The sequence below is a fragment of the Leuresthes tenuis genome, unplaced genomic scaffold (assembly GCF_036924035.1).
Source record: "Leuresthes tenuis unplaced genomic scaffold, fLeuTen1.0.hap1 SCAF_2, whole genome shotgun sequence".
NCBI lineage: Eukaryota > Metazoa > Chordata > Actinopteri > Atheriniformes > Atherinopsidae > Leuresthes > Leuresthes tenuis.
In genome coordinates, this window is record NW_027325356.1 from 20,730,273 (window position 1) to 20,756,270 (window position 25,998).

General features: G+C 38.1%; 1 protein-coding gene across 1 annotated transcript in view; it reads left to right on the forward strand.

The window, feature by feature from the left end:
* galnt18b (UDP-N-acetyl-alpha-D-galactosamine:polypeptide N-acetylgalactosaminyltransferase 18b) overlaps positions 1-25,998 on the forward strand; it is a 77,640-nt gene that overhangs the window by 18,088 nt on the left and 33,554 nt on the right. The window contains exons 2-3 of the mRNA XM_072380604.1: positions 14,975-15,170; positions 18,470-18,636. Of these exons, the coding sequence (XP_072236705.1) occupies positions 14,975-15,170; positions 18,470-18,636 (363 nt within the window). The remainder of the gene's footprint in view (positions 1-14,974; positions 15,171-18,469; positions 18,637-25,998) is intronic.

Sequence of the window (25,998 nt, forward strand, 5' to 3'; positions counted from 1 at the left end):
CTACTTATTTTTGTTCATTCACTTGTATTTTTCCTTTGTTACACTGGCTTTAGTTATTTTGTTCTTGAATCTGAACTCTATGCCCTGCTACTGGGTCTTCTTTCTAACTGAAAGCTTTACACGCAGGTGCTGTGAAAGGTGCAGCACATGAAGTCAGCTGGTTTTGGAAAACAAGGCAGCCTGAGGCTAGTAGTCTTCATTTACGCATGAATAAGCATGCCTGTTCATTCATGCATTTGGACCGACCTTTGAGTTCACTGAGAACAGCAACACTTATGATTATAAAATCCATTTTCATTAGGTCTCAAACTACAAATATCTGTTTAATATTTATTTCTACTTTATATTCCTTATGTAGATTATCAGTACAGCTGTTCTGTAGTATTGCAGAAATGATTTTGCTCTCATAAAGTTTTACTTGGTTTTTACATCTTCTAGTTTATTATGCATTCTCTTTACCTGCTTCTTACCCTTCTTCACTGACAAATAAGCAATAAGTATTTTTCTAACACTGACACGCCTATTGATAGTGGAGCATTGTAGAGAAATTGTTCTTGACAAAGTATAATCAAGGCCTGACAGTGCATAGATTTTTTCCCCCCATCCAATCACTGTACCATCTGATTTATTGATCTCTTGTCTCAGTCACAAGTCTCAAGTCGCTGTAGCAGCTTTCTGTGCTCTAACAGCGTTTTTAATTTCTCACATGCTTTAAATACTGTACTCCCACTTAATATACACTAGCATAAACTGTGCCTACTGTAAAAATGTTCCTGTGAAATGCTTTTTAAAAAAACAATTTTTATCATGAAAGCTATGAAACAGAAGCAAGGAGGAAAAAAACAAAACCAGATGATAAAAAAGAAACCTCATGGGTCTCTTTTACAAATCTCTCTAAAAATAAAAAACAAGGGCAAAACACAAATGAGGGCACCGCTTGAACTGAAAAATGAACAGTAAGAGATGTTCACATGGAAAAACTTGTTTTATTCAGTCTCGATAAACTGTGAAATTACACAAGATGTTGATATAATTTCAGCAAATAGACAAATGTCAAGCTAATTTCAAAACTGCAGTGATAATTATCTCGTTGGTGTGTAGTTGGAAACTGATGATCTGAAAGACCTGTAACATAAACGTGAATGTATTCATGCTGTTAGTGTGTGAATATTGAGGAGTCATAGTGCTTATATAGTATATATTATATAGCTTCAAGCAGCACTACCTTATGTTTGTTGCAGTGAAGATCCTACTGTATCTGATCCTGTTTCAAAACAAATCAAAGTCCAAAGACCAGACGCATGAAACTCTGTGTCCTTTCATGACAATAACTGTGAGCACACAAAGACAGAAATGTGCAGAGATTATTTTTGCCAGATTTATTAAGCCAGGTGTTTGTCTGGTACGTCTCTAAAATATTAATCTTTGTCATAGCGCATGCATGTGCACGAGCCTGATTTCTACTTTCTTCTTTTGCCATGACTGAGTGTAGACACACCATTAGAAAGTAATTTGCATATAAAAACATTCTTTCCCCACAGGTAAACAGACATGACAATGAAACATTCGAACATTGAACGAGAGCAATTTTACCAAACGTGAAGCTGAAAGCAGGAACCAGGAAATCTGGCATTCTATGATCAAAAAGTTCAAGAGGTGAAAAAAATAAATAAATAGACTGATAAATACATGAATGAATACAGAGAGAAAAAGAAAAAGCCAGATTACAAAAAAAGAGCAGCATGTCACACAAAACCAGTTCCTCACGCAGCTGAAGAACAGCTCTATAAAGCCTCTCTATCTTCTTGTGCCAGAAAAAACAGAACAATCTCTGAATACTTGTTCTCTTCTTAGAGTGGCATTACCAAGATCTTCTTGTTTCAGCGTATTATAAAACTAATAATAAGAAATAAAATTAGAAAAAAAAAGTCACACTTTTGCTATTTAGATTTCACATCTGGTTTAACTGTTCTAAAAAGGTGTGTACGCACGATCTGAAGAGTGCACGAGATGCATCCTTCCTTTATAAACAGCAGTTTGTATGGAGGAAAAGTCCTGTGCTTGGCTTGTGTTTGCATCTTTAATGCTTCAGGCCCCTGGTGATTTAATTGATCTGCTCTTCTGTAAGCAGAGTTGACACTTCTGTTTTCAGTAATTTGTCAGCAGTGTAACATTGAGGTGTCCTCTTTGTAAATGATTTGACCAGTTCATTCTGAGTGAATTAGAGCTGAACAACAGAAAATGCATACATCTGAACGGGTATTTCTCTAGCAGATTTTCAACCTGTTTTTAATCCTTAGCTTTCATCTCCATAGGCAGCTTTGGGGTTTATCATTTTTATCATGCTTTTTATTCATTTGTTTTGAAATCTTGATTCATGTCATTGGCCAGTACCTCAGCTTACTTGCAGATGTTGAGAATAGATGGTCAGTTTTCAAACCTTAGGAATTGCACCATTATTTGTCTTAGCCTATCTACCACAAGAACCCAATTTATTTTCTGCAGCATTTGTCTCGCTCTCTTTCCCCTCAATTTCTTCTCTGTGTCTCCTGTTACAACCACTGATTTGAACCCACAGTTTTTAGTTACATGCTGCACATTTGGTTCTGTGAAGTCTCTCCAGCTTTTACCTCCTGGTGATGCACTGCTCGGATTTTTATTCATCATCAAATCAAATTAACAGTCAACTAAAGCCCTTATTTTGTTGCAGTTCTTGTTGAAAAGGCAGTGAATTGTTGTCATGGATTTGTTCATTGAGAAGTGTACAATGAGCAGTTAATTTTGATGAGAAATTTGTGTTAGCAGTTTATTTCAATAGATGTGAGCAGGTGAGTTTTTAGTGTATAATAAAACCAAGTTGTCAATAAGATTCTTCCATAAAGACTGATTATAAAAGTGTTTATGGAAGTGTGGCTAACTTGTTACACAGTGAAGGGGAATGACATAAAACCAGCTATATCACATTTTGTTTTCACTGGACTAATCGGTTTTCTTCATTACATTTTGCAGGGTTTTTATTTCAACCGGTGCTTTATATTAAAAAAAAAACTTAGCTGTCAAACATTTCATGTTTACAAATGCAATTTCTAGGAAACCAAGTGAGTGTGTTATGTCAGGATGCTAATGATGAGATTAGAGAACAGGCTTTGTGGGAATGCTCGACTTTTCCTGGCATTGCGAATGAGTTACACAAAGTCAGCTTTATGTTCTGAGGCACAAACAGGCTTATTTTAATCTCTAGTGGATACTTTCAGTTTTATTCGGACATTTCATGGAATTATTTTAATCACAAGGCTGCATCCTGCTGCTTCGCTGTCACAGCGAGATCGTTGGAGGCATGGCTACATGCCTACAACATATCTAAAAAGTTAGGTTTGTGGTAGTGGGAAAGCCACATGTTTATATGCAATAAAGTGTTTGTCAGCATTTTGATTGAAAGAAAATCCCAACAAAAAAACTTTAGCACAAACCTCAGGAGAAAAGCTGGTTTTTGAATAGTGACATTAAATACAGTAGCTTCATTTCTTAAGTTACCTTTTTTCTCCAATCCCACCTGATGAAAAAAATCAAGGTCTACAATGTGAAATATCTCAAGAATTGCTGGGTTGATTGCTGTGAAATTCATCGAGCATAGTTGATGGATCATGACCTGATGGTCCAGATGGCTTATTACGCAGAACCATCTGGAAAGCCCTCCGTCAAAACTATTCCAAAAAAGGGCCGGCACTTTTGAAGAAATATTTAGCAAGTGATTGAACAACCATCTGTCGATTATCAACCAGTCAGATCGGTGACGCACTGCAAGTAAAAAAGGAGTTGACATCGCTCAATATCTTCACACCTAAAATCTGCCTGGAGCTGCCAATATTAGATCCTGACTGGTTCGAATATTTGTCTATTGGCGAGGACTGGCTGGGACCTGGCGAGATGGATTCCCTTGTGATTGTGATCATACAGATCTCACAAGAATCCAGTTGCCTTACAAGGTGAGCTAGACTGTACAGACTGTGGAGCACCTAGATTTTCCTCTTCATAGTGTTTGAAATGTAAGAATTAGTTCAGGGGCTAAACTTAAAGGTTGGCTGAAAATATTTAGCTGAAAGGTGTCTTTGAATTTCCAACAACGTAAAAGCAATGATCCATCTGCTCTTTAGTATAACAGTAACAATGGTAATGTTTCTTGTTAAGTTTCAATTCATAACACAATACGCGAAATGTATTTACAAATATTTCTAGATATTTCTGAAAATTTACTTTAAAGATTTTATCAGATAGCCAGTTATCTACAAGAAGCCAGTGACGGATGAAATATACTGATTTTATTGTGATAGCTGTATCTGTCCGAGGTTTGATGATAGCTAGATGACTGCATCAGAGCATCTTCAATACTACAAGTCTTGTAGGTTATTCCTGAAATGTAGTGGTTAGTACAAGTGTTCCGAGGGAGAGCGATTGGTGAGTTGTGACAAAGTCATGGGCTCAGCAGGACTCACTGGCCTGTGTTATCCAGTCCCACAGAAGAGTTACTTCTTCATAAATAGTTTAAAATAAATCTTCATGCTTGCTGTGGAAGGTGTCAAAACACACAATTCATTGCTGCGTTTGGCTAAGAGGACAAGGGTCAGAGTCCCCAAGTCTGACCCCTGTCCACTGCAGAGTGCAGCTGTCTTGGGTAAATACTGTAAGCATCAGAGCTAGACCACAGACGAATGGGAGAAAGTGGGCTAATAGAATAAATTACATTATCGTTAACATCATTTAAGTGGCTGGGTGCGGGTGAGTGCTTCCTGGAAAGAGACTGCAGACGGATGCATTATGTGAGGAAGGCAAATCTGTGAAAGCAGTGGTGATCTGGAAATGTTTTTCAGGGAAAGGTTGGCTTCTGGCATTCATGGGGACCTAAACATTTCTGCCAGCCATGCAGACCCACGCCCATTCTTGGCAACAACATTTACTCATGCAGAGGTGATCTCTTTGGGTAAGATAATGCACTCTGCAGAAATGTTTAGGACTGGTTTGGGGAACATTTCAAGACTTGGCCTCCAAAATCCGTAGATCTTAGTTGGCTTGAGTATCTGTAAGATGTTTTGGAAAAACAAGTCTGATCCACAGAAGCCTGATCTTGTCACTTACAAGACTCAAAAGATCTGCTGCTTTCTTGGTGTCTGATGCCCCACAACACCATTTGAAGTCTTGCTGAGTCTATGTTTTGGAGACATGACGTGGTGCTTCACAATATGACGTCTATGTACTATGAAATCAGATGGGGTAGATACTCAGAATAGGGCTACATGTTATTGGAAAACAGAAGAGATGTGATATCACTGAGTATTACAATAACAATATAGCTTATTGTATGCATGCTGGTTAGTTTGACAGTGTGCACAAAAGAAGAACTTCTTAATAAATGACAAAGCCTGCATTTGTCCTACTGTTTCTAGTCAAGATGCCGGGCATGAAAAAGGCCTGTAGCTCATCAGTTATTGTAGTACAAGCAGTTGTTTGGAATAATTACATTGTGCATGTTAATATGATGATGTTGGTAAATTTTATATAAATTGTGCTGCTCCAATTCAGTGTTAATGGGCTCCAAATGGAGCCAAAACCTTTGTGGGTGCTTCAGGTGTTGATTTGCAAATGTTAGCTGTTCACATTAAACTGAGCCTGCAAGTAGTTACACAAATAGACAAAACTGACATCAAATCCATTTGAATACAAAACATGTTAGCCATGTCATGGTGAATATATTAGCATGCTGGTGTTAGCATTTAGCTCAAAGCTTTGTTGTACATTAATGTGCCTCATACAGCACAAACCTATTATTTATTTTTGTCATTTGCTACCCTTTGGGTTTCCATGGAGACCTTGCGTTCCCTGTCCATTTCACTGGTGGATGATGACACATTTTACAACCTTCATTCTTATTCTTCTACTCATGCAGTTTTTCAATTGATCATTTTGTTTTAAAAACAGTGGTTATTATTCTACGTCTATCTTCATTAACTCTATCATTTAGAGGTTTATAGGAAAGTTATATGAAAAGCTTGGTCCTAGTATATGTTTTTCCGGTGGTTATACTTTAAAACTGATTGGTATTGGCTTGAAAAGTTAGTTGTCCTTTGTGAGAAATGAATGGGATTTTCCAGCCCACACGTTTCCATGCCCTGGGCTACAAAAGTTTATTTTTCTGCTTTCATCACTCTGAAGTATTGTTTATTTATTTTCTATATTGACAAGTGCCTTCTGAGAGGAGGCTACACCCAAGACTCCGAGACAGCCCCCACCCCCCACCTCCCCATCAAATATAGGACAGGTAATGTTATATTAAGGATACAGATGAGGATTGAAAGATTAATAGCTTCTTCTTTTTTTTCCACAGGCCCTGCTAAGAAAGTTAGATCTGATAAGATGTTATAGAAAAGGCATCTCAGATGACTGAATTTAATGGAATAACATAACCCACCTTTTCAAGTCCAACAGAATGAGAAATATGTCTGGAAAATAGTCGGAGCCTGCTGTCAAATAGCGTCGGCACTGTTTTATAACATTGGCTATTCTTCAATAGAAGGAGAAATATTGCAGCTAGTTGCTCCGAATTTTTAGGCGTTAATGACATTGAATTTCTGGGGGGGAAATCCTTCTCCTAATGGATGAAAAAGCACAAAGAAAGCCTTTGTACCCCTCTGAAAGGCACGAATGATTTTAGCCCTTTAATGAGGAGAAATGAACAAAAGGGGTAGAAATGACAAAGGCTGCTCCAAGTAAACATGACCCTTCTCCTAAATTCTGCCACTGCATATCACCTCTTGGGAATAAACAAGAGAAAAGAAAAAAAAAACAGAAACCCCTTATTCTCTTTTCATGAGGAAAATGTCTGTGTGACGGGGCAGCTACTGATGCGTCCTAATGAGGAGTGCGTCCACTCCTCGAGCCACAGAGGTCCATAAGGCACCTATGCAGAGGTGGACTCAACCTTCCACTCAGTAAACAGACCTATTGGTTATTAGTTTATTCTTGGTTTGTGGGAAAAAAGGGACTTCAAGTGAGACAGCAGTAATAACAGGAGTGTAAATCTACTGTACTGTACAAGAAAGCAAAGGTCATCATAGTGTGTAAGAGGTGCTAGTTTCTGCAAACATTAGAATTATTTTCACTAAATGAGAACATAGGTGACGAGATAGTTTGATGTAGACTACACATACTTCTACAAAACTACATCTGCTTTTTTTTTTACCTTTCTCTCTGTCAGCATGATCTTTTTATGGGTATGCTACTTTATGACTGTAACAAAACATTCGCTCCTATTTTAGCTCTGTTTTGTTATCCAAAGAGCTCAACACCAGAGAAATTCCAGGTTATTTTGGAGCTAAAATCTGAACTGATTCAAATGATTATTCTATTTAATTTTTTTCAGCACAGGCAGCACTTTTACGTGAAGTATATTCATCCTACCTCCAATTGTAATATAAAAAAACTAATTTGTGCTGCTAAGGGTTTGGCGATAAATAAAATTTTCCTAGGGTTACCATCCGACCAGCACTAGGCAACTGCTTAAGTGCTCAGCCCACATTCAGTGAGATGGGCCCAGGAAGGTTCATTGGAGTCGCTGCTGAACACATCACTTCTAACAGAAATGATCATGGAGAACCGTACTGCAGAAGAAATTTTTACAAAAACTCAAATCCTCTGATCATTTTGGTTTTAACTTTAAGAAAACCTGCCGAAGCACTTAAACAAGCAATTTCCCATCTTTTCAAATCAATAGTACTAATAAAGTGTCTTTTGGCACCTCTGCTTGCTTTTTTTTTTTTTTAGAAAATAATGGGATAACATTTTCTTCAGGGCTGAGAGTCTTTTCACAGGCTCTCATACCAGATGCTCACTTTCTTATGCAGTGAAAAACAAATTCACAACTAAATTGAAAAAAGGACACTCACTGCACAGACAAGCGAGACAGTGCAGCACTAATTTACCCTGTTCCTATCAGCACATGCTCAGTATTGTGCTTTGCATCATGTTTATTACTGTTGAATTGAATTCTCAAAGAGGCAAACTCTTGTGCAGCTTTAACAAATATTGTCACCTGCAATAGTACTCTTTTAAAAGGATCAAAACTTAACCTTTTTGTTGTTGTTCCGACAGTTTTTTCCAGGCTTTTACTCAACAAGACATTGAATGCACGTCACATAGTTCAGTTATGACCCCCTAAACACAAACCACAGCTCAGATGAATCAGGTAAATTTTCCAAACTTATGTACTGAAACAGGTTCAGTTTTATCCATTTGTCTCGCTCAGTCTTGCTCTCTCTCATGTCTTTATGGGACATTTATTGAAATTAGGCCATTATCAACAAGCTTGCCTTACCTGTCCTTTTTCCTGCTAATTTCACAACAGGCGTAGTGTTTGTTTTTGTTTTTTTGAGTCACTGCTCATTTAGTCTAAATCAAGGAATTTTCTTACAACTAAGTTAACTCCCAATCAAAACGACCGTGATAACAGTAACTGCCAGATACACTGATTAAAAGCAGTTGTTTCAATTTGGGCACTAGGGCCCAGGCCATCTTTAGTCTGGACTAGATTTTTTTTTTCCTAATGACCCAAAGACCCTTGTGGGGACTGAAATTAAAAATGTAAAAATGGTTTGGAATCAGTTATTGCCAAAATCAGTTAAACTTTTAAAGTAATTATAGACCTCAGTGAAAGCCAGTGCGAAGATAATAGATGTGGAGTAATGGGATATTGTCATTTAGCCTCTGTTAAGTGACTATCAACTATATTTTGTAATACCTGTAGCTGGCATCGGCAGGAACAGAGAAAGCTCATTTGTCAAGCGATAAAAGCATGACTGACCTATAAGAGCAGTCTTTATAGTATTTATAATTCAAACTGAGTTGGACGTGTCCCTTCATCTGTTTGAGTTTGAAGTTCGAATAAAAGAATAAAAAAACTACTCTTTTAGACAAAGGCTTTTGAACAAAGGGTGAAGGAAGTCAGGCTCTTGCATAATGCAAATTGGTGCATTTCTATGTGAATCTTTCTTATGTTAGTTCTGACATGATGAAGTGGTAACTGTGAGTTGCTGAAATACTGTAGAACAAGAGATAAGATAAGACAGCCATCGCAGATTAAGGAATCTGTTTCCACATCAGCTCTCTCATTCACTTGAACAGGATCACTGAGTTAACACTCTGAGCAACCAACCGAGCGCTCCCAAACAAAAGATTTGTGGCTGACTTGATAAATTGTGGTGTCACCTACCCTGCAAAGCTCTGAAGTGCTGAATCATTTATGTGTGAAGTGCGGCTTGCTTGTTGAGTGTGTGTAGCACGAACAGTGCGTTTCTGCCGTTTACTTTGAAATTGTTGATTTGATCAAAGCATAAAGATTTTGCTGCCATGATTACCTCGTAAAGTAAGGTCCATGTCAGAATTGCAAACAGGTGATGCATCTTATTTGTGATCAGAACGCATGAATCTCTCACTTCAGATTTGTTTTACTCTTTACTCTCTTTACTTTTTTGGGTTTTTTTTTCCAGTGTCACAACAGGTTGCACCTCTGCTCACTTGATGTTCAGGCACTTAATTAATGAAAGCCACACCCTGAGGTGTATTTGTTGATGAAAATTCACCTCTCTCTATGTTTTCAGTAGATTTGACAAGAAGTTTTAAGATCTTCATTCAAATTCCCTTTGGACCTGAAATTTGCAGAGTTACTGTTTTATTTATTTTCAAGAGAACCAACTATTTGAGTTGGAAGTCTTCATATGTAGTATGAAGTATTGTCATGTAATGTAGTAACAAAGGTACATTTAGAATGGATTTGGATGTCTGATACATGCAGTTGCACAAAGAATATACGTTATGTAAACTGGAAATGAAGATAGGAAGGTCAAAAGTGTGAATCCCACCCTGTATATTCACTGTGCCCAGGCGTCAGCAACAATTTCAGCCACATTAGCAAAGGTTACGACTGTGATTCAAATGACAAACTTTAATTGTTTAGCGAAAGTGGAGCTGTCTTAAGGAATGTTATGACCCATTATCATCCATTATGTACAAGTTAGGAGAACCATTACAATATTCATTCTAACAATTAAAATGAACCACTATTATCAATATGTTGTTCATTTTGAATGCTTATTCATTACTCCTTAGTACTATATATATATAGGTGTGTATACTTTTATTGATTATCTCAAAAAGGTATTCACATGTGTAACATGATCAATAAACAAGACACCAAGATGGATACCTTCATACCCAAACATCATGATTCCACTGAGCGCAGTTAGACACCATTTTGAATCACCACCCACTCAAATCACAACTGAAGCTGTAAAAATCTTCCAGGTTTTTGTTCTGGGTATATTAATTTTCTAAGTTGCTCTCATTCAGTTGACAGCTCCTATGATATGAATAGGAAATAGCATTGGTGTGTCCTTAAATATTCACATTGATTGTGAGACCTGCCTCCATAACAGACTGTTGTCTACATCAAGGTTGTCTCCTCCTCCTTCTCCTCCTCAGTCAGTTATAGAATTAATATGCAGTGATTATTTTGACAGCTACAAAGCGTTTGATGTTTTGGGTTCTTATTCCAGCTCGTTATGCTGGATGTAAAATGACACAGTTGCTGAGGATAAACTGTCTGTTTTAATTGGCGGGTACTAGCAGACAGTGAAATTAGAGTTATTTTGAAATATCACGAAAGAGTTTCTTTAGCTGATTAAAGCAATACTTGCTTGTCGATTTTAGATTGAGGGCGAAAACCACTCTACTGAAACCTAAACCCATTTGTTAATATTGATGAGTTTCAGAGGTTAAGGGGTCTTTCTTCTTTTCTGTCTTTAGATATGAGTTTAACATTTGTTAAAAGTAATCCCTGCGGCCCGAAAGCTCACAAACTGAGCTTTTGGATCAGGAAGAACAGGAAGAAATTGTGGTTTCAACTCAATGTCTCTAAGTTGCTATATATGTCTGTTTTCTTTCACAACAAGCTGCAATTACTGTTTGTATTGTTGAAATACAGTGAATCACACATGAATCCTGTGGTTTTAGAAAGAAAACCTGTAAAATAACCAAATTACACAACACACATAAAAAACAAAGGATTTTCAATGGTGGATTTTAGAGTCCTGATGAGGTTGAGGAGAATGTTCTGCTTCCTTACTGCACTGCCTCAGTTTTTTTTTTTTTTACAGTTTGCAGCATCTGGACTGGAGTAAAATTTCATGACTGAGATTTTACATTTCATTGATTCTCACTAAGACAGTTATAAAAGTGCAAAAGCAAAAGCTCCCATCTTTCCTCGCTGTGTAACTTGGGAGTTTGCAGAAGCAAGTACAGAGGAAACTACTACTGCCTACAGCAGCCTTATCAAGAGTCTTCATCTGTGCCTGCAAGATTTAGCGCTGCGGAGATTTATCTCACAGGTGTAAAAAATTATAATGACTCCGAAATTTGAAAAATGTGTTCCTTTCTGCAGGCACACTGGGATGAGTAAATCTAATTTGATCATATCTGCAGTTTCATTACTATGAACTATGTTACTGAATCAAATAACATGTACTTCTCTTTTGTAGATTTATTGTCCTCTACCAGTGTTGGCTTTGTTAAGTGTTGTCTGTTCTCTAAAGATGCAGTTTTGTACAGTGAGGGTGATGACGCTGCGTGTTCCTCTTGTATCTTTTTTACCCGTCTCTGTCCTCTGTAACCGTGGGGGCAGACAGCTATAACTCAGTTTCCTCGCTCTGCACACAATGAAAGCGCACTTAGTGTTTCACCACAGATGGCATGAGTGCTGCTGGAAGATTAGGGCATGCTTTTCTTTTCTACACACAGTCGCACAAACACACTCACATACTATTCTTTCTGAGCTACTCTATTTGATTATGCCTAACTTGAAACATTGGGTTAGTTGTCCTCCAAAGGAATCAACTCCCTTAATACGAGGTTATAAGTTAGCCTCATAATCTGCTTGATAGAAAAACAAATAATGTGATATATAGTATATTGTTCCATGTGGTTTATTTGAATCGACACGTAATGTATGGCTGCCATTTATATGTTCACACTCTAAACAGACAAATCCCTAATTTTCACTGTTCAAACAACACCAACCTGCCCTAAGCGCTGCTTCGGGGATTCACTGCTGAGGGAGCTGTCTCTGTAGAATCAATTAATCTCCATCTCAAGAAGACGAATGGGTCTGCAGGCAGAATTAAACAGATTGAAAGACTTACAGAACTTGTATCCTAATAACAAGGTTGTCTTATCAAGAGCAGAGTCTTCCCCTCTGCTTCACAGCACTGAAACTTTTAACAAACTTATTGGATGTGAGGAGGCTCATACATTCACTGTGTTTTCTAACTTTAGACGTTGATTAATTTTTTTTTATTTTTGATTGTTAACATTTCACTGCATGTTTTTTGTTAAAACAAAGTTTTTCCATTGTGATGTTGAAAAGATGAACAACACTGCACCACATTTCAGAAACACACAAAAATAGCAATAAGCTTTCATTACAGATAAGAACAACATGCAGCAGAATTGATATTATTTTCTTTAATAGAGTCATAAACTTGACACTTCGCTCTGCATGTAACGCTGATTTTGCAGTATGTGTAGACTAAACTATATATGTATAGCTTTACTATATATTGAGTTTTATACAGCTTTGTGTTTACTTGCTTACTTAATTTCACTTGTTTCACATTAAACACCCAGATAACTGATGCACATACCCAATGCTGTCCACATGATGTAAAAGAAAAAACGTGATTCATTGCACTTCTACCTTTGCTCTATTGTTCAATACTAATGCCTATGTGCACATTGTAGATTCTTTGAGGGGTAGACAGAGGTCAGCAAGGATAGTGTGACAGGTCTGCCACACAACCCCTTATGCAACAAGCTGCAATACAATGTATTCTTCTCCCACATTGTGCATGCTATAGCAGCTCCTCTGTGGTTGACAGAGGTTGGCATACCAAGAAGCTTTTGAAAACTTTGATTTTGTGTCAGCTTAAAAGTCAGATGGAAACATGAATATGTCCATCTCATAAACAGGTGTGTCAGAGAGGCATTGGCATTATTTTACAGTATATAAACTGTTACAGGTTTGTTTACCTTTTAAAGAATTTTATGTCATCTGCTGGCCTGTTAGATGCAGTTTTTTTTCGTTTCGTTTCGGTTCATAATGTAATCCGTTCACACCTACCTCCCCTCTGTTGTTTAAGTGTTTACTCATCTGACACGGTTTTGTCATTTCAACGTTAAAACAGTCTGCTCATAAATATTAACTACTCCCAATCTGCATAAAACACAATCTGCTGAGAACACACCCTGTACACATGCACATCTACACACCCGTAACCTTGTGTTTTGCACAGAGTGTCACTGGGGACTCAAAACTTCCTTCATCTGTGGGTCTTTAAGGCTATGCAATGGATCTCAGTCCCCATATAATATCCTAAACTGTTGTTGTTTTCTGAAGCTGTAACGATTCATAAGAGTTGTAGCTGAAAAAAACAGCAGAAATCCCTATAAAGACATGAGAGAAATCCTTTCTAATAACATTAGGAAGAAACTCCTCGGGTCACTCTTTCTAACGTCATTTCACAGTGAAAAAGAAGACAAAGCTGTTTTTGACTGGTAGGATGAGAATTCTTGCTAACCTCAATATGTCAGCCACAAAATGGCAAACTAAAGCTCTATAATGAAATTTGTTTCCTTTTTAAATTTGTATCCAGCAGGGGCTTGATGCCTTGATTTAGTTTTCTCTGGACTTCATTTCCGGTAAAGTGGGACATTTTAATTAACGATATCGTACTATCATCCATGACTGGGAGGTAGATTTTAGGAGATACATTGTTTCCTGATCATTTATGTATTTTTTTTATTTTTTTAGAAAGCCACAGTCTAGAGTATGAATATATTTCAATTGTTTCAAGCTAACTCCTCTACATTAGTATCTGTACTGAAGACATAGAGCCTGCAGTTTTCCAAAATTAAATGTCTCAGCATTTCCCCATGTTTCCAGAGATTATAAATATCACCCTCAATATTCAGACCTGACTGTTGCAGACTATTGAATCTCTGCATAATGTCCCAACAGGCACAAGGACTCAACAAAATATCTGTATTAACTGAAAAATCAGTGAAAGCTCAGACTACCCTTAGATTTTCATTGCTGGGCATTGTAATCATGCCATGCTATTGAGAAACACTAACTGCACACTCCTGATTTTGCTTCATTTGTATCCACTTTATGTTCCGTACTTTTGGCATTTGAACTCTTTTTTTCTGTGGATAAATCTTCCTGACTTTTAAGCACAAAGGTTTGCATCAAAGTGCAGTTAAATTGCTTGGAAGCTGTACAGAATGTTTAGCAGATATTTTTATGAAGTCTGTACAAGAAGAAGTGAGTCTTAGAGTACAGACAGTTGTGCAGTGCTTGTCACAGTAAACTGTTTGTTGAATGTCTCTCTGCTCTTGTTTTTGTACCACTATGTTTTCAGCGCTCTTGGAGCAAAATTAGTAATTATGCAATATGAGAAAATAACATTAACTATTAGGGTTGTGCGTTACTGAAACAACATCTTTAGGGAAGTTAGTCTCACTTTGTCCTGTGTGTGAGGAGCAGTCTACTACAGAACAGCCAACCGACAGCTGGCAGGGAGCGACTCTTATGTTCAAGGACAGGAGAGCTTGTCATCATCTGCATGAACTCCTGGAGAGGATGGTGTTTCGGTCGAAGGACAACCAGTCCTTCTCTTTAAATAACAGTTCACCCTTCATCTGCTAACATACATTACAGCACAAGGAAAAGCATTCATCACACTGATGATACATGCTCTATCATTTATTCACATACTTTAAATGTCATTTCACGCACAACCTTAACCTCACTAGTAGGTTACGATTCTGTGACCTAGACAAGTAATCGTATTTTTTGTCTTCCTGTGCCCACTAGAGACACCTGGGAGGGGAGAGGAAGGTCAGCCAGACACATCATTCTCTGACTCGTCACTGTTCGCTCACTGGGGTCAGGAGCTCAGTCCAGACAGCCGGCGGGTGGCACTGAAGATGTTCCAGTACTATGGATATAACGCCTACCTCAGTGATCGTCTGTCTTTAAGCAGACCAATACCCGACCTCAGGCCTGATGGGTAAGACTCCAGGTGGAGTAGTGGTCAAACAGAGATTATATACCACCCCTGCAGTGGATGCTAGTCAGCAATTTAAATCTGATTTATCCATGTGTGGCTAAATGCTTTTGCTGTTGTTTTTTTCAGTGCAGTGTCAGACCAGAAATGTATAACAACTAAATTAAAGGCTGGACAGAGCTCCAAAAATACAACATGCCAAAATTTTGTATTTCATAAAACTGGATGGTTGAATTTTGTAAAATTTGTACAATTTATGGCTAAAAAAATGTTTCCTTTGCAGGTTAATACATGCCTATGCTTTTTATTAAGTGACACTATTACAACTGTCACATGTTAAAAAACACCTATATAGAAGCAGGAAGGAGAAAAGTGCAGCTTTACGTCACAGACTCTCATACCAGCGAACCAAGTTGGAGCCTCATCTAACCCATTACCATGCAAGGACTTGTGAATTTTCAATTTCACTGACAGTTATGCTGTGTTAGCGCATTAGAAAAAACAAAAACAAAGAGAAGTTTGGCTTAGATAGTAACACATAAATTATTCATTAACTGAACTCTGTCTAATACGAAACAAGATGCAGACTAAAATCCTGCATCTCACAAATTTAGGGCCTTCCCTGTGACACTAGTACCTTTTTGACATGTAGCCATACATGCCTTTTGCTGTGTGTTCTGACATTATAGGTGGCGTGCTCTGTGAAATTATGAAGAGGCTGAGTCAACAGCCTTGATGGAGGTATCGTGAGGCTGTGGTCCATGCTGATGTTCATAATGGAGTCAGGACAACTCACCTAACCGTTCTGAATCCTGTCATTTATTTCCTGGATAAGAAAAGGAATAGTCATGTGAAAACCTCTGTTAAGTTCACGGGTTGCCAAACCCTAAAGCTATTCTCCAGAAACTTTTTTGTTCAAAATTGTTACAGTTTGGCCTTCAGAGCTTGTTTGCAAGCCTTACCAGTGACATTTTCTTTAATGACTAATAAATTGCACTGAGTAGTTGTGAATTTTTACAAATTATTTTGCAGCTAAATGGTTGTTGCTGAATGAGTTACAATGTCCAAAAAATTTCCCAATTTTCAACCCAAATGAAAATTCTTCGATTTTATAAAGAAACACACTAACTACATTCTGTCTCAGTTTTCTATTAATGCAGTTCTATTATATCAAGAAGTTGTTTTTTAATTCAGGACTAACCAACTGCTCCAGATCTTTCTTTATTTAGCCTTTGAGTTGGAAGTTAATCTGTTATAAATATATAACCCTTTATAGATGTCATGTCAGTTTTTAGCAATAATAATAATGATAATATTTCCTTGAAATGTCTAACTTTTCGCTGATGCGTCACAGCGCTGTTTTCGTGATTGCAGCTCTCTCTCCTCATTCTTTGTCGGTCTTGTTCGACTTATCCCAGCCCCGTCTGGGTTAAGTCGTTCTGTGGGCAAGAATCACAAAATGCGAGTATCTCATGTGGGTGTAGGAATCACATATGTGGGAGACTTATGACTCTTTAAGCACATTTATTTACTGAGAGTGTGGATTTACAGATTACTTTCTTTCTGTGCTGACCAGAGTTGGGCTCTGAAGCACACTATTATGATCACAACAATTAGATACTGAAAACCTTCATCTGAAATCCTGTTACAAACTACTGTATGTCACACACACACTCAGAAAAACGGTGGGTCTTGTTTGCTGTGTCACCACATCTTAGCAGCATGCTGCAAAAAGGAACGGCTGATCCCGCCCACATCAAGAGGATAGATTCCGAAATGGAAAACAAAGCAGAGAAGAGCAATGTCAAGTAGAGTTTTAATGGAAAAACACCATTAGTAGAACTTCCTCCCAAACAGTGGCATTATAATTGTAAATATAACCATGCTATTTCGTTTAGCCCTTGATTCCTACTTTGGAAACTAAAGTTTGTCACGTCAAGTTAGTCTTTAGTTTTTTGCCATGTTTTCCTTAGTTTCTCTTGCCCTGCACTCCAGGCTAGGCTGCACTCCATCAGCAATCACCCCCCTCAGTATTTAGTTTCCAGGTTTTCCATGTTTCTTTGCCAGATCCTCACCGTCACTTACGTTATCAGGTTTGTCTTTGTTATCCAGGTCAGGTTTTTCACAGTTCTAGTCAGGTTTTTGTTTTGTTAAGTTTTTGTATACCGGCTCAGCTGCGCTTATTGTTGGACTGTTTAAATAAATCAAGTTTTTAGTTGAAATATCTGCATCTGGGTCCTATATCCACCATGCCACGCTCACCACCCATTCCATCCTGACAAAGTATTTATAAAAGTTTGTGCTTGGATTCAACCCTGTTACACTAGCACCACCTTCTGTGAACTGTTGACAACCTGTGACTCATTTTTCACTTCAGCTTTCATGTTAACATTGCCAAGTTTGAAGGAGAAGGTTTGGTGACAGCCTGCTGGGAAAGTTTACTTAGCATAAAGATCTTTGGGGCATATTCTCCATATCTCTGAACTCCCTGCAGACCATTAATTCCCACTAAATACGGGCTCTGTGCACTCATCTGAAATGGTCGCAGGAAAGACATTTATCAGACACATTTTATGTCTCTGTTTCAAATCTCCAGTAACAGAGCCGGGGCGTTCTGTGGATACAGCATGATGGAGAGCATGAGAACCGTGAGCAGCAGTGTGACTTTTTCGTATTCTGCTGGCTGGATGGGAACAGATTAGGAATCACAATTCCAAAGCAATTCTTTCTCAACAATTGGATAGAATAGTCTTATCAAGAGATTATATTGGAGAATTTTAATAAGATTTTGCTTCTGCACTTTACCACTATTGGGAAGGAAAGAGGCTACAGGAAGAAAAACTTTTGATAGAGGATTTTGGTTTTTAATAAGCCTTAGTTCAAACTCTAAGGTATGCTACCTGAAGCTTTATGGTTGTTCCGTTGCGGTATGCTTTCCCTATATTTCTTGGAAGTTTCAGGCATCAGTTTCCTCTTGAGAGAAGAGACTTGAATCATATTGACAATGTGGTGATGGAAAAAACAGTGTTTTGGGCAGGAAAGAGAGGAGCAAGACTGCTGCCTGACCTTAACACACAATCAGTTCTTTGTTCTCTGTAAATTGACCCACTTTATAATATAAATTACTTTTAAAGATGCATGTGTGATTAATGAATAAAAGTCCTGAGTAAATCTTCCATGAAGCTGGACTGGCAGAAAAACTGACAATATGCTGCTCTTTATGACCCAAAATGCATCTTTTAAACCTTTGAACATGACAAATGTATCAACTCTAACCAAATATTTTTCATTATCCTCCACAGGTGCAGAAACATTACTTATCCCCTGAATCTCCCTCAAGTGAGCGTTGTGTTCATTTTTGTGAATGAAGCCTTGTCTGTCATCCTGCGGTCCATCCACTCTGCCATCAACAGGACACCTGCCCACCTTCTTAAAGAGATCATCCTGGTGGACGACAACAGCAATAACAGTAAGAAGCATCATTTCATACATTAAATGTGAGCTAACACCTAATCCCCTCCCTCAAATTGGAATTGTTTAGTTGCAGCTTAGGAGCTAAAAGGAGAACTGGCCTTCTGTTCAAGTGCTGGCTTCAACATGCTGAAGCAACATGTGAAGGTCTGTAGTAATAGAGATTATTGTCATACTGTGAATTCTTCCATTCATACAAAATGCTAAAAATACTGCTTTCAAGTCCACTATATTGCCAAAGATATTCACTCACCCATCCAAACAATTACATTCAGGTGTTCCAATCACTTCCACGGCCACAGGTGTATAAATCCAAGGACCGAGGCATGCAGACTGCTTCTATAAAACATTTGTGAAAGAATGGGTCGCTCTCAGGAGCTCAGTGAATTCCAACATGGTATTGCCATCTATGCAACCAGTCCAGTAAAATTAAGCAACCACCTTGAGCTACTGGGTTACAGTTGAATAGGATAGAGACAAAGTAATCCCACTCTGAGGGGTATTATTAGTATGAAGAATGTTTAATGTTGCTATTATAAACTGAAGAGCCAATGTTAGTTTTACTTGATATTCCAAATATAAATTGAATTATATATTGCATTTTATTGATACTGAAATTCACATGAGCAACTTTATCCTCAGACGAACATATGGAGACGTCACCGAAATTTGATCATTAATTCATGGGCTTACAAAAGATAATGACAGAAATTACTCCTGAGGTATGATTGGCATTGAAAGACAGTTTCGTTGTTTTTAGACATGGGCCCTGTTATCCTGATTGACACAAACTAATGCTGGGCTTACACCAAACGATTTTCACAGTCCCAGACTAAAAACTGACAGTCTTTAGGAGTCTAACTGGAGTCTCAGCGTGCTCCCGTCATCTCGATCGTTAAGTTTAAGGTGGTAATTGTATTCTGCCACCGCATTTCATACCAGTCTTTCCCTAGCCTTGGGGTTGGGATCATGTCAAACGTGTTTAATATTATCGCAGGTCACAGTGACGTAACAGAATCAACAACCAATAGATGAGCACTGACAAAATCTGAAGCAGGAAAGCAGACAGTCAAGAACAAACATGTCGGCGGACGGAGAAGAACGAGTGATATTCTGTGGCGTTTTCTCTTCTTTTTGTTGGGTTTTTCACTACAAATCGCTGCAAAGACAAGAGCAGCTGTAGCTAAAAGCTGTTTCTCCTCCATTTTTGTAAAAATGGAGGAGCATGATGGGGAAAAAATTGCACGATGGGAAAAAAATCTAGTTGTAGTCTTGTAAAATCTTTAGTCTGAGGCTAGTCTGGGACTAAAAACTCTAAACGCTAGTCTTTAGAAGTGAGCTGATAGTCTTTCAGAGTCTTTTCAAAGTCTTTTCAAAGTCTTCCGGTGTGTGGGTAGCATAACACTCAAATTTAAATTGGCTGCAGTAAAATGGTTTCAATGTAATCCAAGGAACAACTGTAGAGTACTTGTCACAGTGAAAGCAGTTTCATTGTTTATCTGACAACAATATACAGTACTTTGCAAAAGTCTTGAACCACCTCTCATTTCTTTATACTCTCGTGTTATCTTGGGATCTTAAGCTATAATTCTGCAGGTCTTTTTGGAGATGTTTTCAAAACATTTTTCCCTTTTTTAGACAACAGATACTCATTTGTTTGTTTTCAGTCCAGTCCTAGTACCTTACTATTTTCAGAGGAGCATTTTTTTTTTGTTAACTCACTTAACACTGACCTGTGAATAATTCAAGCATAATATAACATCCAACTTGAGTAAAGAGAGCCCTCTGGTGAACTTTGGAATGAAATTAAGATGCAAGGTACAGAGATCCCACTGTTATTTTCCAGTTTAAACAAACAAAAAACAGGTTTTGTGTTTTTAGATTGTGACAACAAATTAATCTCCTGGCCTTTGCAGAGCTTTCACAAACTATAACTATGTTGGTAGTTTGGTTGAATGAGACGTGTTGTTGCTGTGGCTATACTGGTGTTAAAAATAAACTCCTGTTTGCAGACTGCACCTTGCAAACTAGAGTGTTTACAGTTGCTATTTCGATCAGGGCGGCTTCTGGCAGTCCAATATGGGAAGAATTAATGCATTAATGCAACTTTTCCTGAGAAAAAATGTTGATCTGAGAGCAGTGAGACCTGCTGCAGACAGATCAGTGGTAAATTTACAAGCTTAAAGGATTTTGTTGATGTGGCATCCGCACATAAAAAGCATGCCAAGACGGCGGAAAATGAAGTCGTTTTTCTTCAAATGAACACGTTTCCCCCTTACACTGCAGTCATTTTTAAGTAGCATTCTCACTCATAATTCGAAAGATGCCTGACACTTTTGTCCCGGAGTTTTCATTTAATCGACCAGTCATCTCAAACACAGGTCTGCCAGCTGCTGAGGTGACAAGACCGTCTCATCCAGCTGCCGCTCTACATCTGTGAAGATGTTACAGCTGCTTTCTGAAAGGAGATTATCTGGGTGCACTGGCCTTATATCCAAAATGATTACATTTTCACCTGAAAAGAAATCAGGTGAAATAAACAGAAATAAAATTGCTTGATAGTCCAGATTTGATGAAAATCAGAGCAGTTTGGGTCAGAGTTTCTGCCATTAATGCTGGTTGGTCTGAAAAGCATTTTAAGTAGAATAAGCTGTGACAGACTCACAAGTCACAGGGGGCACATGTATATCCATGGCTCCTCTGATGGCTTCTAGACTCTTTTAATGTTAATTAAAGGGACGTGTTCACTGGGTTGAGTCGATGGATGAATAACACTAATTAGCTGCAGAGCCATGAAATTTGCCCTGAGGTATCTAACAATCCAGTGAGGTGATGAGGTGTTTGCAAGTATCTTATCTGCATCCCTAAACCAAATTCTTACATCTGCATGCATTGGGTGTAGTATAAATAGCCTTAATTAAAGAAAATAATCAGTCTTTTCTGACATTGTGGGACTGCTGAGCTCTGTTAACATTGAGAACATTGATGATGTGGGAGATGGGAGACTGCCATGCAATGCAAAAATAAAGAAATTTAAAAAATAGACTCAAAGTCACCTGCGAAAGGAGGAGCTGGTAATTTAAAGTCCAGGACAACACTAAAAAGGCAGAAAGCAGGCCATAAAAAGGTAACGATACTGTGCCAAAGGCATTTATAGGTTTTACTCTTATAGATTGGCTGTGCTGCTTGTAACAAGGACTGAGACAGTCAGCTTGGGAAATACTGTTTACCACAGTCAATAATGCAAAACATGCAGCATATCCTGCAGCCAGCTGAAACAGAATTTAGATCAATATGGTATATTTTGTTAATTTAACACAAAACACTGGGATAAGAATGCTCTGTCGGGCTGTTATTGCTGAATATATCTAAAGTTCAAAAATAGAAAAGTGAAACTGAGGATTAGCACATATCACATGCAATAGACATCCATATTTCATCACATAATTGAGAGCTTAAGAGTCATGATCTTGAGCTCCTTCAGAGACTAAATTCACGCTTTGACATTTTGCTGATGGCATTTCACCCAGTTTGCTTGAGCACTCTGTGACACAGGGTCCGATAGTCTGGGTGTTATCATTGTCATCATGACTGTGAATCTCATCTGTGCTAAATGTTATTAGCCTGTTGACCCACAATGCCGCTGGGATTGTTAAACGGGTCATCATGCTGAGATAACCTCCAGGCATCCACAACTTTACATTAGCTATCCCGTGTTGTCACAGCCCACCTCCGAGAGGTATTAGTATGCAGGAGAACATGTAGCCATCAAGGGAGAGAAGGGCAAATTGGCCTAGCTGATTTCTCCTTAATTGGATAATGTCCCAAACTGTGGCCTGAGAAAGAATCACTGGTGTAAGAGCTAGATTTTTAGCATGAGGGGGTTAATTTATTAGACAGGCTGTCCAGAAGATGTAGAACTTCATTCTTCAACTTAGATGTAAAGAATTCTGTGATAAGCTGCTATCTTCAAGCAGAAGAGACGGAATAAGATATTATTTAAGTCAGTAGTTGCTATGTCCAGTTGTCTATGCAGCATCACTAATTTTCAGGAAATGTCAGAGTCAGTTCTTCTATCTGAGCATATCAAGACAATGAAACCAAATCATTCATCTTGAGAAAGATGATGATCTATATTTTGTTTTATCAGCTGAATGTTTTAAAAAATGAGCTTTACTTTGCATGAGTAGATGCACCTCATCACACCTCAGGTGTCATGAAAAAGGAAATGGCAGGTCCAGCAGTATGTAACATGGCTGCATTATTTTCTATACCCACTTAATTGAATTCAGGGTTGGAGCCTATCCCAGCTGTCATTGGGCGAGAGGTGAGGTACACAACACGCACATTCACTCCTAGGGACAATTTTAGAGTCACCAATTAACCTAACATGCATGTTTTTGAACGATGGGAGGAATCTGTAGTACCTGGAGAGAACCCACAGGGAGGGCATACACAGGGAGAACATGCAAACCCCACACGGAAAGGCCCCAGCTGGGTTCTGAACCTGGAACTCTCTTGCTGTGAGGCAACGGTGCTGTAAGGTGGACTATAGTTCCCTGTATGTTTCATATATTTAGTGCTATAGATAGATTTCATCCACAGTTTTCATGTATGATATCAGTATTTTCCTCAAACATTTGAAAAGGGCTTTTGTCTTAATATTTTTCAGCGTTAATGTCTTAAAACATGAGTTTTTTTTAACCTAACATTACTTTTGTCCCTCTTCCATTATTTATTTTTCAACCAACAATTGCAAACTACAAAACTGAAATAGCAAAATAAAAAAAAATGTCAGTCTTTTTGGTCAGCTGTTCAAAGAAATGGAATATAATATTCAGGATGTTTTTATTCGTGCAGAATTGCATGAGAATAAAAAAAAAATCATTGTGTTTTTGTTAAGTAATGATTAGTCTTTTATATACACATACAGATGTTTGCCATATTTCCACTGTAGCATAAAACAGACAATGCAAAAGTTGGCTCTACAGCAGGCCTCTCTTCTTCTTTGAGTTATTCAAGGCCAACATAGGTTCTCCAAATATTTGAAGGAGGAAGGTTTCATTTGGTCACAGTCTACAGTTTTATCACCAAATCCTCGATTACATCCTTAACACTGAACCTTGAAAATTATTATAAGAAAATTCAAATGTCTTTGATAATATCTAATACTGTAGGTTAGGTTATGTTTTTAACCTAAACTGTAAATATATGCACTTTTATGGCACCAGTAGAAACAACAAACTAGAAACACAGAAGCCTCTTTCCAGCATTATGCATCTCTGTGAGAGGAGTGACTCCTTGTGAATTCATTTCAGCACCTCAGGTGAGCAGACCAGTTACAGCAACAGTTTGAAACCAGTTGGATATCAAGCAAACAGCTGTTGATGGTCCAGCTAATGAAAGCTGGAGGGCACACAATCCTTGGATGATATCAACAAAAACTAACAAAACTGAGTCTGTACCATTGAGCCAAGTTGGATTGTATTTATACTGGAAATTCAGCAACAGTGTTTTTAACAAACTGCCTGTGGACCGTGGGTTTGATTTTTGAAGAAGAGCCAGTATCTGTTGGATATTTGAGACACAAATTTTCCAAGTGTAGAGCTGTGTGGTGAGAAATTGCCATGTGGTGCCATACAAACTACACAGCAACAAGTGTGAGACCTGTAACCATGCTGTTTTACCATCTGCAGTAACACATGAATGATGATAAATGGTGTTCTGTTTAAGGACACGTAAATAGCACATTCAATAGTGGAGGGGTAGAGAGACAAGCTGAGTTTAGACCCACATGCACATGTACTGCACAGTTATGGAACAGGTCATAGATCAAAGGAAACCATGATTGAAATTTTACTTCCCAATAGAGTATCCTTTCCCTTATTGAACACAAAACGAAACACCAAAGATGTCTGATATTGTCACAATAAATATCTGCAGATTAAAATCTTAACAAGAGCTGTTTTGAATATAGAAAGCTTCCATATAGTGCTGTATATGCAGGCGGTTACACACTGTTGCTGTACTGTTACTGTTTTATGTCTGACTGAGAGCAAGGCAGCCCTGAGATTAATGCTGTGGGGACTTTTCAACTCACCATTTAGCTTTTCTCATTATCATCTGAGAAAATATTGTGCGATTTGCAGTATAATGTCACTAGATTTACTTCATGACTACCTAACCAGTTTGCTTGTTGTTCCAGTCCAACTCCATTCCAAAGCGCATTTCTTTCCAGCAGAGCTTCTGCAACATATCAGTTTTGCAGGATTGATGAGTGCTGGCCATTAGCCATTTCTGGTGTAATGAATGTTTCTTTATTGTGATTTGTTGCAAGGCATCATTCATATTTTTTCAGCCCTCACACACATTAGGGTGTCTTAATTATTGATGGATTAAAAGTGACTAGATTTGTTGCAGCAGATCACGTGAGTCACTACAGCTATCCTCCAGCCAGAATTAAGAGTCCAAAGTGAATTAATTATAATGCTAATTTTTCAACTAAATGTCCTAAAACTTGATTTATTAGTCTGGAAGAATCCAAAAGAGACTTACCACACCAAGAAAAAACTTGCAGTGTGCCACATTGTCATGTTGCACACATCCATCAAGGTACAGAGTTATTCTGTTCCACACTTGTTTAGTCCCTGGTGGGAAATAGCAGCAGACCTTGGTGTCTCAAGGATCCGCATCCACAGGACTGAGTAAAACATTCTGAATATCTGATTTGTTTCTATGAAATATGTATAGACTTATCATACCAGCTGAATTTTGCTGTCAGTATTTGTCTCTGAAAAAGTTTTGCCAAATTGAGATAATCAAACTATTTAATAATTTTGAAACCCTGATGTACAGTGCGTCCACATCCATGTTTCTATTCACGTTCTTTGATTAATATTGTTTTAGGACAGTGTTGGGTGTGCATTAGCTGACTTGATTGGCCTTTTGCTCATTCTTGAAGAGAATGTGAAGGTGCAACACACCAGGAGCAGGTTTCTACCACTGTTGCCTGGTTAGCTTTGGTTTAGTTTGACAGAAAAGTGCTGACATAATAGCCAAATCTTGTCAAATCTTGAGGCGAGGAGATGGAGACAGGAAAAGAGAGAGAAAATGGACCTTATCAATAGAAATCAAATGACGCTGCCAAGATAACAGACACTGACCCTGATGTGCTAACTTCAATCAGATTTCTGTACATTGTAGTCAGGATTTTTGGGTTGAGTGTGATCGTAGCACACACTGGTTCTCCAGCTTCCTCCCACAGTCCAAACATGTGCACATTAGATTAATTAGTGATTCTAAATTGGCCTTTGGATTGAGTGTGAGTGTGCATAACTGTCTCATTTGTCTCCGTGTGGCC